A 16,662-nucleotide genomic window follows, 5' to 3' on the forward strand; every position below is an offset into this window, starting at 1 on the left:
CAGACGTTAAGAGTTCATACTGCTCTTGCAGAGTACCCATGTTAGGTACCCAGCATCCATATGAATTATCTAACAAACTGCCTATAACTCTAAATTCAGGGGAACTGAAACCCTCTACAGTCACTGCTTTCATATGCACAAGCCCATACATACACACATAATTTAAAAAAGGAAGGGCTGAAGAAATGGTCAGTGGTTAAGAGCATTGGCTGCTCTTCCACATAGTGGCTCACAGCCATCTGTAATGAGATCTGATGCCTTCTTCTGGTGTGTCTGAAGACAGCTACAGTGTACTCAGATACATAAAACAAATAAAAATGAAGGAGGAGGAAGTGGAGGGGGAGGAAGAAGCAGCAGCAGCAGCCACCAGCCAGATAGCTCAGCACGTACAGGCACTTGCCATGAACGCTCAGTTTAGCCCACAGAATCCATGTAAATATAGATGGAGAAAAAACTCCACAAAGTTGTCCTCTTGTACATAGACATGATAATAATTATAATTTTTTAAAAATGTTTTAACATGTAGGATGCTAGGGACTAGAGAGATGGCTCAGCAGTTAATTTGCAAAGGAACTGGAGTCAGTTCCCAGCACCACATGGTGGCCTACAACAATGTACAACTCCAGTTCCAGACGCTCTAATGCCCTTTTCAGAATTTTGAAGTCATCAGGCACAAATATGGTACATATACGTACATGCACACAGGCAAACATTTATACACATAAAACCTTTTAAAAATTAATTAAAAAATAATGTGTTAGTGTGATGTTAACAGTGCAGACAGGATGGTCACATCCCTGCACTCTATGGCTCTCGGAAGCATAGGGGTTCCTTCCTTATCTAACGTGTAGCATTTGGTGGCCTCTAGACGAGCATGTGATTTTATTAAATCATGGTATCCATCTCTAGAAATCATATTCAGATGGAAATATGATCTTTCTTCCTACCTCTCACTATTTTAATTTCAACTGTTTTTCCAGAAGTGCTATGTTCCAGAGTATCTCACTAAACTGTGTAAAACTGTTTTTGCTTTCTAATATGTATGATCCCCATCTGTGAGCATGCCCAGGCTGAGAAAGTATGCATGATGGTTCCTCAAGGCATTCTATGACCAGAATGCAAAACTCAGTACTCTCAGATTGAAGTTTCATTGCACTGTCTCCTGATCTTTTCATTTAGCTTCAAGACCAGCCAGCCTTGATAGTGGCAGAACATCCACTAGCAATAGCAATAATAACGCTTCACTCCATGAAGTCAAAGGTATGCTGTAGGTACACTTGTTGACGTATGCCATCTGCTTTCCAGCGTTGTTTACAAGGGGAATGGAGTGGAGCTCAGTGTAGAGCACCTGTTTCTATCATGAACAAGGCCCTGCCTGAGTTTAGCTCTAGAACCAGAGAGGAAAAAGTTGAAAATGGGATGATCTTTCTGGTAATGAAGTGCAAAATCCAAATCATCTATGTGAGCCATAGTTTCTGGAACACTTGCACTTGTACATTGGGATTCAGGTGTGTTCAGTGTATACAGATGTAAAATCAGGAGCAGTAATTTTGGTTTCAGTTCATTCCACAGATAAGATAAAAATAAGTATCCATAGGTCCTTATTTAAGTGACACTTTGTGCTTGACATCTAAATCGCTGTCTTAAATCTTTTTTCATGATGCATGTACATTACTTGTATTACTTGTATTTTAGTAATGCTGTTAGCTCACTTTGTCAGTATAAGAAGCAATTGTGTGTGTTTGTGTGTATGGCACATAGAAAGTATATGGACATACACATTGCTCATATAAAGAATTACTCCAAGATTGTTTTCTTTGTATTTCAGTAATATATTTTTCTAAATATATTACTGCCTTTACAGACTCTGGGCTTGTTAAACACTACCATAGCTCTTCTCTGTACTCTAAAATTGTACAGCTATAATGAATGCATTTGTTCTATTGCTTTTAGATTATAATACTATTTATCTCACTCATTTTTAATTAATTTCATAACTTTTTATTACAGTGATTTGAAATACATGATTTTGAGAGGAATTGATTTTTCATTGTATAAATCATTGGATTAGAAAATCTGAAGCTATGAAAAATTCTAATTTGAAAATATAAGAAAATCTTAGTTCTGAAAAATATTACAACTTTATACAAATTCTTCTATGATCCCTTACTCTTTATGATTGAATCATTTTCTGTCTGGTACTCTACAGTTTATTACTGTTTCTCAGTCCTATTAAGGAATAGTGAACATTCTTAGGAACTTTGTTCTAGAACTGGTGTCTGTTCTATAATAAATAAACCTTAAGTACGATTTTCAAGATTATCTGGTAGCAATACCAGTGGTGGACATTAGAACCAGCCAGATAATTCAGATCCTGAAGAAAGAGTAAGCCAAGCACAGAGACATGTGCTTGTCATCCCAACATTTAGAATGGTGAAATAGGAGAATTCTAAATTTTAGTATAGCCTTGCCTACATATCAAGATCCAAACCAGCCTAGGCTGTACAGTGAAACCCTATCTGAAATACTATTTCATTTTTTATGGGACTTGTCTAATTATTTCATGTCTCCACTCAACTTTCCTTTGTATGGTATTTAAGGGTTTTTTTTTTTTTAGACATTTTAGGGTTTTTCATTTAGTATGAAATCTTTGAATTAAGTAATTGAATGGAGACTTAATAGAGACAAAATTCAAGTGCTTTTTTTGCATTTAAATTTTTTGGGCTTTAACATTTTGTAATAATTTAAAATATATCCTTTTTTCAAGTTGTGAGTTATTTTACAGTTATTTGAATCTGAATTGCTATTTATTACTTGCTTTATTCATTCATTTAGTCTTCAATACATTGAATGATTGTTTAATGTGAAACACTCTTTAGGATTTGACTTTGATGATAAAAGTACACTTTTACTCTAATAGAACTTGAAATATTTGTCAGTTTAATCAAGCCAGAAAAGGAGCTCTGGTATCCACTTGGTAGATTGAGGAACAAGTAACATATAACTTCCCTAAGCATGTGTAAAATGAAGTTTAAAGTCAGTGTGGCTACTGATAGTTAGAAACCTGCTAACAAATGTTACATAGTATTGTCTCATTTCTATTATTGAAGTTTCAACACATTTACTCCAAAAGCAGGTGCAGCTAATATCCAAAGCAGGCCACAAAGCCACAGCAGTGGGGATTTCAGTCTGCTCCATGATCATGAGACTTGGTCTAGCAGTGGTAGCAGTCCAGTTCAGTATTTGAAAAGACAGACCAGGTCAAGCCCTATGCTCCAGCACAAAATGTCTGAAACAGTAGACAGTCAAGCCCATCACAAGATGAACGCTGGCTCCCCAGGAAGTGAAGTTGTTACTCTACAACAGTTTTTGGAAGAAAGCAACAAGCTTACCTCAATACAGGTCAGTTCTTTATATGGTATACTTGATTTAAATGAGCAACACTAGCCAATTGCCTTGTGACTGAACCTTGGGAATAATTAAGTAATAGAGTACTAAGAGATGAGACCAGCTCTAGCGTGTAGTCCAGTTTATCAGGAGACTAAGCATGGCTATACTCTCGTCTACATAACATGCGTTGTTTTACCTTTTAACAGTTGAAGTCCTCGAGTCAAGAGAATCTTTTAGATGAAGTAATGAAAAGTTTGTCTGTCTCTTCAGACTTTCTGGGGAAAGACAAGCCAGTTAGCTGTACCCTGGCCAGGTCAGTAAGTGGAAAAGCTCCAGGGGACTTCTATGATAGACGGACAGCTAAGCCTGAATTTTTGAGAACTGGTCCTCAGAAGACTGAAGATGCCTACTCCATCAGCTCTGCAGGGAAACCTACACCAAGCACTCAAGGGAAGATAAAACTAGTAAAAGAAACCTCTGTGTTGAGACAATCAAAAGATAGCAATCCTTATGCCACTTTACCTCGTGCAAGCAGTGTGATCTCTACTGCTGAAGGAACAACTCGAAGGACAAGCATCCATGATTTTCTGAGCAAGGACAGTAGACTGCCCGTTTCAGTTGAGCCAGCACCGCCTCCTGCTGGTGGCAGCAGCACCGCAGCCTCTAGTGAGTACCGTACACAGCAGTGGTCCTCTGGTACGCTGACACACTCCGGAGTCACACCTGAGTCTGTTTACACCCAGGCTAGACATTCACGGTCAGGAGGGCCATGTTTTCTAAACCAAACTTTCACCACTGTTAAAATGTCTAACGATATATTTGGAATATCAGGTAATGACAGCCATGGGGCATTTACTGTGGTTCATTCATCTCAGCCATTTCTATCCCTGAACACAGAATTGGTTAGTAACATAAGTGGGTTACCTCCCAAGTCACTCAGTAGAACCACTGAACAGACCTTTGCCTCTTTGGATAAAGCTACACAGAAAGATAACAAACAGTTTTCTGACAGTCGGAGCCCCAGTCACGGTAAGCCACAGTCCTCTGTAGGTAGCAGCAGTCTTATCATCCCTGAGTGCCTCTACCCTGATGACACAGAAGTTGCATTAGCAGTTTCAGAGGATAGTCAGACTGTCTGGTATGAATATGGTTGTATTTGATCAAAACTGCCAAATATGTTAATATTACTCATTGGGCTTATATTTTAAGACTGTTACATGGAGTTCAGCTGTATAAAAGGGCATGTATATAAACATGAATGTGTAACCACATCAAAGTCTGCATGAAGTAATAATTACATTGTGCATTTTTGCATGCCTTTAAAACCCCACCCATATTTCTCTTTCACATCTTTTTACTACTTGATAAAGATGATAAAGACACTTTGATGTTGTGGAGCATGTCAAAGTAGCTGCATGTTCTGTTATCAAGAAAACATATCCAAGTCATTGTTTGGCTGCTTCTAAAAAGCGTGTTCATTCGCTGTTCCTGCTGCCTGCCTCCTCCCGCCCCTCCTTTATTTCCTGAATGTGCACATGTACAGCATTAATAAGGGAAATGTTTTTGAAATGGTATTTTTTGTCACTTAATCATGTTATCTGTTTTGTTCTCTTTTCAAAGAAATAGTTAATAGTTCAACTTAATTTGAACTAATGCTTACATTCATAAAACTTTGTTCAAATTTAAAATATTGTTTGTTCATAAATGTGTTATTCCTAGAATTTTCTATCAAATTTAAATGTGATTTACACAGTGAGTAGGAGTGTTGTATTATAATTCTCTTCTTGGTGCTGTTCTTTTTCTGATAAATATAATAGTTTAAATACTCCCCTTCAAGGTGACAATTTATTGGAATCCTTTAACACAGAAATTTTTCTAGTTTTTTTAACATATGAGTCAAAGAGAAATAAACCAATTACTCATTATCTTGGGGGTTTGTATTGTTACTTCAATCCAGAAAAATATCAAGATTTTTAAATGATGAAAAATTTAACTTCTGTCATTAATTTACTACTAAACTGAATATGTAAATCCTTAATGCAAACTTTTTAAACATTAATACATTGTGCTAGAGTATAAAATTAGCACTTGTGAGCATAAAAATTCAAAATGCATTATGTGGTCTTATTCTAGAATCTGTTGTATTAAAAGCATAGTCTTGCCTGGTGTATGCCTTTAACCCTGGCACTCTGGGAGGCAGAGATCAGACTAGCCAGGGCTAGGTAGTGGGACCCTGTCTCAAAAAGTTCAAACAAAAAGAAAAGAAAACAAACAAAAATAGTCTTTAGCTCCCCACGCTCCAAAACAATCCACACAAGATAGAGATAAGAGCCATAAACTTGAACTCCAAATTTCATATAGTCTTAAAGTATCTTTCTGTGTTCATGTCATTCTAAACCAAATCAGCTTTAATTTCTCGGTATTTAAAAAATTATAATCTTACATCTGGAGGATGTTTAACTATCTCAAAAATGTTTTTTTAATTTTGATTCAGCCTAAATATGACTGATAATAAATAGCTCAGCCTAGGTAGGCGCCATAAGTAAGTCCATTAGTGAAGGGATTACTGCTCCTGGACTTAACCTCTGTACTGAGCTGCTGTTGTTAACACGGATGAAAGGGGAAATCTTCAGTCTTTGATTAACTCAATTTGTATCCTTTTGAAAATCTCTCCTTGTATATACCCAGGGTCACTTTACAGGTAGACCTAACCCTTATTATATTGCTACCATGTGTTTCTTTCCTTACAGCTATTCTTAAAATAGTTCTGATACAGGTGATCAGATGAACACAAGCGGTATTTTATATATTTTAGTATCACCTAATATGCTTTCTGCTTGAATATATCATTACAATATACTGTGAATTTTTGCTTAGTCAGTCTTAATACTTCAGACATTTTTGTGCTGTTTTCCCTTTTGTTCATAGCCTACTAATGAATGGGAAGCACAGCTGAGACTGGCACAGCTGTGTGGCAGGAACGCTTTACTTGGCTTTGCACATCATAAAACTGGCCTTATACTTTCCACACTTAAAGTGTTGCTAATTTTGTTAATTCAAAATATATTTTAAACTATGTAATTTATAAAAGCTATATTGTTTTATTTTATGAAAACAAACGTGAAGTATTTTGTCTCTAACATCTAATCTAAAGGATACACTGCATGTAAGGGAGGTAAATACTATGTCCATATTTCCTGCAAACTATCTAAGATTGCAGTGTAGAATTCTTCCAAATGCAACACATACTATGTTGTCAAAGGTTCATCAAACACCACTAATACTTTACCTTTTCAGTGGTAGGGAGTAAACACAGCCTTAGTAATCATATGGAGCCAGTGTTTCCCAAAAGATTTTTATGTCAGCATTAAAAATGAAGCAGCTGTAACCACTTCTGAAAGAATTCTTCCTCTACTTCCACAATTGCACATCAGGTTAACCGGGTGTTGGTTGAACAAATGCTCGTCTCAGTGAGCCTGGGTATACTAAAAGGAGAGTTGGCTTTCATAAGACATGGCAGAATGATATGTTTGGGTGTTCTTATTGCCCATTTTAGGATAAATGTATGTCTTTCAACCAAATAGTAAGTTTGACTTTCTGCTTCTGTGGAATAATAGAAGTTATTTCTTTCTGTACCAGCTAATAAAGTGGTGAGATTAAAGGAAAAAATAAAAAAGAAGAAGAAGCAGCAGCAGCAGCAGCAGCTGTGAGTTAAGCAGCTGCACTTACTTGCCCTGAGATAACCTCTGTGGTCTGATTATAAATAATAGACCTGACAGTTTTTTAAAGCTCCTGGCCTTCTATAGATTATATCCATATGATGTTACTGTGATGCTTGAATAGCATAAGTTAAACCAGTGTAAATAGCTATAAATTATGCCATAGCCCCAGTGTTCACAGTAAAGAATACCACAGTACAGATGCTTTCTACTGTTTTAGTGCAAGACTTTTTTAGCTTAAAATTATGTGATGGCCATGAATATATTACTTTATTATCAGAATATAGTTAAGTATACACTGGATGGGGAAAATATAACTTTTAGATTTATATAAGATAGTTGACACATTCATAACTATGTTTCTTACAGCTTTAAAATATAAAAATAATAATAATTTTCCAAGTTTCAAATTCCTCTTTGTCCTACTCAGTAAGAGCTTTTTAGTTTATCTTCATGAATTGTGTTATTGAACCTTTGAGTAAATAACATGAACTACTTTTCTCCCACAGATGTGAACAAAGTACAAGAAAGCAGAAATTCAAAAAGCAGGTCTAGGGAGCAACAAAGCTCCTAATTCAGTGGCCCACTGCATGACATGTGGGCAGAGGGGTGAGTTTCCTGCTTGAATCGTAAACAAGTCCAGTCTCATTTGTCGGACTAACAGAGTTAAATATGATAACAAGTGCATATGGCACTAACAGATTACATTTTGCTTGCTAGATCCACTGACTTTCTCTCCTGCTTAATTAGTAAAGATTACTTGGCTGCCATAGGTTTTTGTCTGTCTAATTGGGTAGCAAGCCTTTAAAAGTATTTTCTCTCAATTGAAATTTAATTTTAGCAGTGAATAATCTGAAATCTTTCTTGTGGTTACAACATGTAAGTAACTGGTAAGAATGCACTAAATAGCAGTCTTATGAGCCGCAGCTCAGATGTTGCCTCTGGCTTTCTGTCACTCATTTCCATATAAACACCTGTGCATGTTGTTCTTACAGTAGCCTCCCTGAAGTTTATATTCCTCCTGTCTTCAAGCTATTCTTACATTTTCTTTCTTCTTTCTGTCTTTCAACAAAATACAGAGAGAAAAGTGTCCTTCAGTTTCTCAGTGTGAAGACTTTATTTCTGAAGTAACAAGACACCTAGCAACTATAGGAACTATTAAAAACAGTAAGGAGATTTTAACACATCCCTTCGTGACTAGAGCAGGCAAGAGATATAAACTCCATTCTTCCTTGAATCAAGGAGCACTACTGGATTCAACTGCCAAAAGTTTTAGAAGGTTTTAGGACACTGTACAGTGCACTAAGCTCTACTGAATAAAGGACATTCTCTCACTTAAGGACCGAGTGTTTTAAGGTCAAGTATTCTAAGAACAGCCTACTTCTTTCAACATTTGTTTATTAATTTATCCATGTTTGCTTACTGCTTCTGCTAAGTATTACCCAAAAGCTAGCCATTTATATTTAGTTGTATAAATCTAAATTAAGTGCTGTAGTATTTTGTGGAATGTACTATATATCAAGATAGAGAAAATTGTTCTGGCTTGTCAGCCTTTTTCCATTAGCAGACTGCATGTGTTGGTACGCTGGTTATTGTTTTTGTTTCTAGAGCCAATTGTTCAGATGCACTGCAAAGGAAACGCAATTCATAAGATATGCAGTAATTTCCATAATGAAATATAAGAATTATAAAAATTATATATTAATTTTGCCACTTTCCCTGATAAGCTGCACTAGGTATTCACAAATGGATCCAAGATAAAGATCATTTTTCTGAAACTTTTTTTAGTGAGATGGTTTTCCAACAAATAGCATTTACAAGTAAAGTGATTATGTTTTTAACTCATTTCCCTTCTTTACTATTTGGGTTGTGTGTGTGTGTGTTTTTTTTTTTTTTTAATGTGAGAGCTGATTATTGCTTAAGAAGTTTTCTTATGGCAAAATAATGTAAATAATTTCTATAATCTACATTTTTTCAGGAACTCATTTACTATTAAGGTTGTCATTTTTTACTAATAATTTTTGTTTTTGTCCTTTATAATATTATATTAAACTTGATAACTATTATAGGTAATCTTAAAATATTTGTATGTGTTTGTTACCTTAAACATTTGAAAAAAGCACAAAAAAGTAGATTTAGTTAACCCAGAGAAACATCAATTTTTTAGTAGTAGCAATTTTATATCACAGTTTTATTTTCTTATGAAGTAAAAAAAAAAAAACACATTGCTACTCATTAAGACAAGTTCATTATTTAACATAAAAATCAGAATAATCTTTTGAAATGAAAAAATACTATTTTTATTTTAACAGTACACTTCTTAAGCTCTTATTACCAGCTCTAAAGAACTTTTTGGAATAATTATGCATTCCCTAATGTGTGTTTTACAAACTGTGTATCATTACTAACCCAGTAGTCATGACAGAAGTCTCTTTTCTTTGCATCCCTTCTCCTCCTCCTTTTGTCCCCGCCACCCCGTAATAGGTCACTAACAGGTTGTGTTTATAGTGACCTTTGGAAACATCGTCAATAAAAAAAGACAAAAAATGTTTTTAGTTGCTCAGAAATTGAAAGTTAGAGAACTTGGATTTATTTAACTCAGTGCTGCCAGAAAATAATGCTATAAATTAAAGGACTTTGAAACTCCTGAATGAAAGGTGCTGTTTAAATGTAAATACAAAGGATTGTTTACTGAAACACAGTACACAGACTAAAAATCTATTCTCTAGACTTTGAAATCTTCTTCATCATGACTCCTTAGATTCAAATATCAAATTGGTAAATGAGTATCTTGGCAGTCTAGAGTCAGTTGCATGTAAAAAAAAAATGTAAATTCACTGTTGGTTGAGAAGTTGAAAATAAGTGTAGAATTATGTTTTAGCTTAATATAGTAAGTGGGTAAGTTAGATTTATATTAACTAGCATCTAATTTGCACAATTAGCACACATCCCAGGACAATGAGTGTGAGGTGACCTAATGAGGGCGAGTAGTAAAGCAATTGGACCTCCCTCTGATATCATAATCTTGTAACAGGGTCTGCTGAGTTAACCAGCACCTACCACTTCAGCTGAAAATACCTGAAATGTATAGCATTGGAGTAGGCCGACCCTGAGGGGAAAAAAAGAGAAAACCAAGGGAATACAATGAGACTACTAAATTATTCTCAGTTATATTAATTGCCTTCCTCATAGCTCTTCAAGAAAGGACTACGTGATTTTTTTTTCCACAATCTACTTCAGAAGCAGACTTTGTAGGAAGCTAAGCCAAATGGAAATGAATCCAAACCATTTTTCTAACCAAGCCTAAACCTACCTATCTGGTTTTATTCCTAAACCTCTATGAACACTTTAAAAATCAGAACAACAGCATCAGCCCAGAGCTCTAATAGCATGCCTCCTAGCTGGCCATGGAAATGTTTAGTTCATGTGTGGCACCTTTCATGCAAGGCATGTTAAAAGCCTATTTAAAAATCACTGTGTGTATTATAGAGTTGTAACCACCTCACAAATGGATAACTACAGCCTGAATTGTCTTATAACAGTTTATGTCAGGATGTAAAATCAATACTGTACCAAATCTGGAATTGTGATGGGGAATTATGTATCCTAAATTACTTTTGTACTTTAAGCTACTTTTTATGAAAAGTGAATTGTCTTTCTTTTCAGCTATTCATCCTGAGATGTATTTTTTTTCTTGAATATGAATAGTACAAAAAGAGCCCATTTTATAATATAAACCTTGATGTACAGGTTAAACTATTTGGACAAGGAAAATACCTTAAAAGGAATGCTTAATGGGTAATATTGCACTTATAACACTCTTTGACAAAACCTGATTTTAAAATGTCTTTTTTTATTTCTACGAGTTTTTCAGTGTTTGCCATTGTACCCACAACTGTTAAAATACCAAATCAAATAATATAAAAAGCTGTAACATTTCCTTTAAAATTAATGCTAATAAGGTGGTAGAATTGAATGGCAAAACGACCTTCCTCTGTGGTGCCTGATGTCCATCACAGGAGTCCCATGCACGACAAGAAACCATTGTTTGAGTTGTCTTACAGTCACTTTGTTTTTCTTTCATTCTCCTTAAAAATATATATGTTGGACTAACTGATATAAAAAGAAATAAAAACAAAAGGTAATTTTTTAACAAATTGTTATAGTCATTTTAAAATTGTATGTTGGCCAATTGTTACTTTTTGCCCTAGAGAACTATTCTTGGGCTTCATAGACTTCATCCTAATCATTTTGGTTATTAAGATGTTTGGGTAGACTCAGTTCTGTCAGTCCTGAAATAAGTTTAAGTATGTTTACCAAGAGAAAGCTTAAATTATAAAATAGGTATAGTGAGAATAACAACGGTAGCTCATAATAAAATAGAACCATAAACAGTAGTTTGTTGTCCTCCCCCACCCCCTTGGAGTTTTGGGGGGTGTTAGGAAAGTGCTAACCTTTCACTCGGGACTTTAAGCATGGTAAGCTGGCACTTTACCACTCAGCTGTAGTCCCAGCCCCTATCTCAGAACTTCTTCTTGTGCTCTATGAACTCTTCTTTTTGATATGAAATAAAATAACTAGGTGATGAACTGAGTGCAGTGATACAGGAAATACATTGAGCCAGTTGATAGACGTTGTCTGAACACCAGTGCTGTGGCACCACATTCACTGCCACAGTTGAGTAAGTGACCAACTGGTAGGTAGAATATATGCTGTGTATGTGCTAGACAGTCATTCAATGATAACACCTCCTGCTACTTACAATGGCATATTATTTAAAACTTATGGACTGTTTAATTTTGGAATTTTTCATGTAATAATTTTGGTTCATTTAACCACAGGTTACTGAAACTTCAGGAATTAAAACTCCTAAGAATGTGGTAGGCTGAGAAATGATTCTTTGTGGGACTGGAGTGTTGGTTCTTTCAGAGCAGCCAGGTTCCATTTCCAGCACTGTCCATGCTGCAGCTCATGTCTATCTGTAACCTCCAGCTCCAGGGGAGCCGGTGCCTTCTCCCTGCCTCCACAGGCAGTAGCCGCAAGTTACAGATCTGCAGGCAGAACCCACAAAATAAAAACAAACTTCAAAAAATGTATTCACTCTTTTATTTTTACTTACTTGAGGCATCTGTCTTACTACATCATTCTTCTGGTGCCTGTTTTCACTATCAACAAGATATCTAAGGTCTACAAACTCTGATTCTGGTCCTTCATTTTATGTTTATGAGGACCTAGAACTACTTGTTTATTTTAGAGATAGAGTACAGAGCAGCTAAAACAAGCATTGAACCTCGGGGGGAAAAGGCAATCATCATTAGTTTCATTTTGCCTTTCAGTAACACAAGTTGGTACAAATTAGTTTCTCTACTAGATGGAAAGTATTTCTCAAAGATTGAACAGGAAAATATAGTTCTTTTAGAAACATCACACTTGACTGGAGTGGAGATACTGGCAAGAACAGTCTCTCTATTCTAGCCTATGCCAGATCCTCAATGAATGAACTGACAAAATTGTTCTTAGATTTAATGCTTCAGCTGCCGTAACTAAGAGGAAATAATGGGATTTTCTAAAGGAACATGACCAAGAATATATATTACAGGTTATTACATCAGCTCACACAGTTTGGGCTAGGAATTGGAATGATGTCTGTTTTACTTGATTCTGAGAACCTAAGGAGTGCAGTAGGCCTGGAGGATTCTTGACGAGCCTCTGGTCTTCAGTCTGTGTGGGCAAGCGTTAATAAAGGATGGTCGCAGGAGTCACCAGCAAGAAGCAGTGCAAGCACAAAAGCAGCAACGCTACTCTTTCCTGGAACGTCAACCAAGCCACTGTCAGAAAGTTCTGCCCAGAGTCTTCCTTCCTCACTTAGTCCTGCCTAGAAATGTCCTCACAGACCTACCCAGAGGAGTATTCCATTCTGGATCTAATCAAGTTCCCAACCAAGACTCACCATAACAAAGACTGCTAAAGTTACCCTAATATAGGATAGCAAAGTAAGGTGGAGGGCAAGAGAAACTGCCTTTCTGTCATCTGAACCAATTCTGATTCTATAAGGTATATTTTGCTGCTGAGTTTTAAAATATAAATACAACAGTTTAATGGTAACAATTTCTACTTCCAGTTTTTCTATATTTTTAATAAGCCAGTTGTAATGGTACCTGCCAACCAATATTTTGGAATTAGAAGCAGGAGCATCAGAATGTCAAGGTTACCCTTGGGTACAAAGCTAGTTTGAGAACAACCTGGCCTACATGAGAACCTGTCCCAACAAAACAAAAAATGTTCGATAAAAAGTTTTGTTTTTAATATCTCACTGGGGACAAATTCCAAGTGCAGTAAAAAGTAAAGGTTTAAGTTCATTAATCCCAAAAAGAAACCCAATTGTTGAAGTCCTTATAATGAGTAATTGTCATAGAAGATTGGAGACAAAATTGAATCTCTCAACTGACTAAAACAACCTCAATTCCTATCTTAAAAAAAAAAAAAAAAAGGCTGGAGAGATGGCTCAGAGCTTAAGAGTACTGACTGCTCTTCCAGAGGTCCTGAGTTCAATTCCCAGCACCCACATGGTGGCTCACAACCATCTGTAGTGGAATCGGATGATGCTCTCTTCTGGTGTGTCTGAAGACAGCTACAGTGTACTGATAGAGAATAAATAAATATTTATTTATTTATTTATTTATTTATCCTTAAACCTGGGGCTGGAAAGACAGCTCCGTGGTTAGAATTCCTTGTTCTTTCAGAGGAACCAGGTTCCAATACCTACATGGTGGCTCTCAACTATCTGCCACTCCAGTTCCATGAGACCCAGTGTCCTCTTCTGACTTCCACAGGCACAGGCAGACACATATATGGTACACATATATACATGCAGGCAAAATGCTCATACACATAAAAATCTTTAAGGTGAATGATATCTCCAAATTAAAGATAATCTCTAAAGACACAAGAAATAAAAAGAGCTGTCAAAAATGAGTTTATTATGAGTATTAGCCCAATTGGTTTCTGTTTGACAAAGCAGCTGACTTACTAGACCTTGGCTGGCTTAGAACTCAGAGATCAGTCTGCTCTGCCTAAAGTGCTAGGTTAATGGCATGTGCTACCACACCTGGCTCTCAGGTTGGTTTGGTTTTTTGTTTTTTTGTTTTTTTTTTTCTTATGTGTTTCCTGGTTGATGTTTTTTATCACCCCTTCAGCACACATGTCACACACACACACACTCTTAGGACAGTTTTAGTAAAGGGTTCTCTTTTCTTCCCTCTCCTAGTACGTCCTCATACAGAACCTACACACACACCCCAACCCCAGCTCCCCTTCTCCTTTGAAAAGGGAGAACCCCCTCTAGGTATTCCCCCACCCGCATCCCAGGCACATCAGGTGTCTGCAGAAGAGGCACATCCTCACTCCTCCCAATCAGTTTTTAATCAAAGTTTAGAATTATGGGATCATGTCCTGTAGCCTTCACAAAAACGAGAAAGTCTTCGGGACTTAATCCCATGGTTGCAGCATTAGTCATTGGATGAAAGTATACTTTCTCATGTCCACCTTCTAGAAAAGCTGAATCCAAAACAAATTTAACATCTCCATCATCACAGAAGAGTGCTAAAGGTGTGGCACAGCCTTGGCCAACTTTCAGTTTTTCTAGCATGGCTGTCTCATCAGCAAACCGAAGATTTCCACTCCCAACTCCTAACTGCTTGCCAAGATGATTTAAATTGATTTGTCTATCATGAAGAACTGTGACTAACCAATAGCTTTTCTTCTTTTTGTCCTTAAGGAATAAGTTCTTACTATGTGCTCCTTTCAAATGTTGAATATGAGGCATCATTTCTTCAACTGTAAACACCTGCAAAATATGCACACACAAAAACTTAAGTTGCACATATACATATCCACAGTTGTGCACATTTTTTGTGGTGGATGACTTAGGGTGTACTCGGCTCTGAATTTAACTGTTACTCATTATACATGTTTTATTGTTTGGGGTTGGGCCTTTTGGTGCTGGAGATAGAACCCAGAGTGCTATGCGTGCTAGGCAGGTACACTAAAACCTCAGTCTCCAAATACTTTATAGAGACCCTGTACACCTGGAGTACTGGTACTCAGCACTGAGGTTGGGCTCAAGAATTCAGGAAGCCTGTAATTACGCAGCATAATACTGGTTGGGGTTCAGAGGGAGCCTTAAATCATCACAGTTGCTAACCTCAAGACCTCATTTTTTCTTGGGCCAGTTTTATACCCCAGTATGCTAACAAAGCCATCAGGTGCCTGGGCAGCTTTTGAACTTTGGCACTAAAATTTGACGACAGTCCTTAATATTTATCTCCAGAGTACCTGACATCCTCTATAAGGACATCGATGAGGAACATAAGACCCTGGGTTAGTACATAAAGAACATTAAAAAAAAAAAAAATCTGGCAATGTACACAGAATGTGACATTTGTTAAGATGGGTAATATTACGTGTCATAAAATGTATCCTGCAAGGCCTACCAATCCTCATAATACTTTCCACGAACATTGTAAATCTACAGTGTGGTAAGTCACGTTAAAGTTATTAAAGTATATACCTTTGTGGCACGAGCCGGGGGGCGGGGCTAAAAGAGGGCTTAAGATACCCTGGAGCTGTAGTTTTTTAAACAGCTATGCTCTCAGTATGGGTGCTGGAAACTAAATTCGTGTCATCTGCAAAGGGAGTACGTGCTTTTAACCGCGAAAGCAATTCTCCAGACCCAGGGTTATATACTTTTTGTAATAACTTGGGAAATGATCCTTGCCGTGCTGCAGTAGTAACAACTGTCCAAAGGAGTAAAAACCACCTCAGTGACCTGCTGTGCCTTTGGTACCAGATACAGCCTAGGCGATTCTATAGAGTTGCCACTCACGTGGTGCCTTGTTGCTCAGTCATCTACATAACGTGTCAGTCATCCCAAAACAAGTTTCCTCCCGGTTATTGCAGTTTCAAATCCAAAGACTTTATAACTCCCTGCTTGGACTCAATAAACACTTGCGCTACGCCACCCGGTCCCGGGTCTCTGCTGCAGCGGAAGCTGCCCTTGACCTTCTTGGGGTCGCAGCCTCACCTCCGGATGTTCCACGACCTCCGTGCGAATGGCGAGGGCGCCAAGCCTCTGCTCTAATGCCGCCCGCAGCTCCAAGCCTGCCATTTTCTCTGCTACGTCGGCAGGCTAAAGAGCTTGCTGGAAGTGCCGTGGCTTCCGGGGCGTGGCAGTGCCTGCTTGCTCCGCCCTGTCACGGCTCTATAGACTACCTGTATAATATTTTATCTTATGCTGAGAATATACTGTAGCTGTCTTCATGCATACCAGAAGAGGGCATCAGATCCCATTACACATGATTTGTGAGCCACCATGTGGTTGCTGGGAATTCTCTTGAAAAGCAGTCAGTACTCTGAACCACTGAGCCATCTCCCCAGCCCCCAACATACGGCCTTATTTTTCTTTTTAAATTTTATGTGTATGAGCGTTAGTTACCTGTTTGCATGGCTATGCCACACCAGTGAGCAGTGCCTGAAAAGGCAGAAAGAGGGTGAT

The 16,662-nt window shown here is 37.3% G+C and overlaps 2 protein-coding genes across 5 annotated transcripts in view; one reads left to right on the forward strand and one right to left on the reverse strand.

The window, feature by feature from the left end:
• Ccdc88a (coiled-coil and HOOK domain protein 88A) overlaps positions 1-11,266 on the forward strand; it is a 154,720-nt gene extending 143,454 nt beyond the window's left edge. For 2 of the 4 annotated variants that reach the window (XM_087583636.1, XM_087583637.1), the window contains 5 exons: positions 1,180-1,260; positions 3,134-3,402; positions 3,597-4,056; positions 7,619-7,718; positions 8,189-11,266. In XM_087583636.1, coding sequence (XP_087439762.1) covers positions 1,180-1,260; positions 3,134-3,402; positions 3,597-4,056; positions 7,619-7,683 — 875 coding nt within the window. In that variant the 3' untranslated portion in view covers positions 7,684-7,718; positions 8,189-11,266. 4 annotated transcript variants of the gene reach the window in all.
• A 2,797-nt stretch (positions 11,267-14,063) lies between these two features.
• Prorsd1 (prolyl-tRNA synthetase associated domain containing 1) lies at positions 14,064-16,319 on the reverse strand. Its single transcript, NM_001106022.1, is given in 2 exon segments — positions 14,064-14,955; positions 16,192-16,319. Coding segments are annotated over 2 exon segments (510 nt in total). The 5' UTR covers positions 16,276-16,319; the 3' UTR covers positions 14,064-14,529.
• Between the last annotated feature and the right edge of the window lie 343 nt (positions 16,320-16,662).

Source organism: Rattus norvegicus, chromosome 14 (genome assembly GCF_021556685.1).
Source record: "Rattus norvegicus strain SHRSP/BbbUtx chromosome 14, alternate assembly SHRSP_T2T, whole genome shotgun sequence".
In the NCBI taxonomy this organism is placed as follows: domain Eukaryota; kingdom Metazoa; phylum Chordata; class Mammalia; order Rodentia; family Muridae; genus Rattus; species Rattus norvegicus.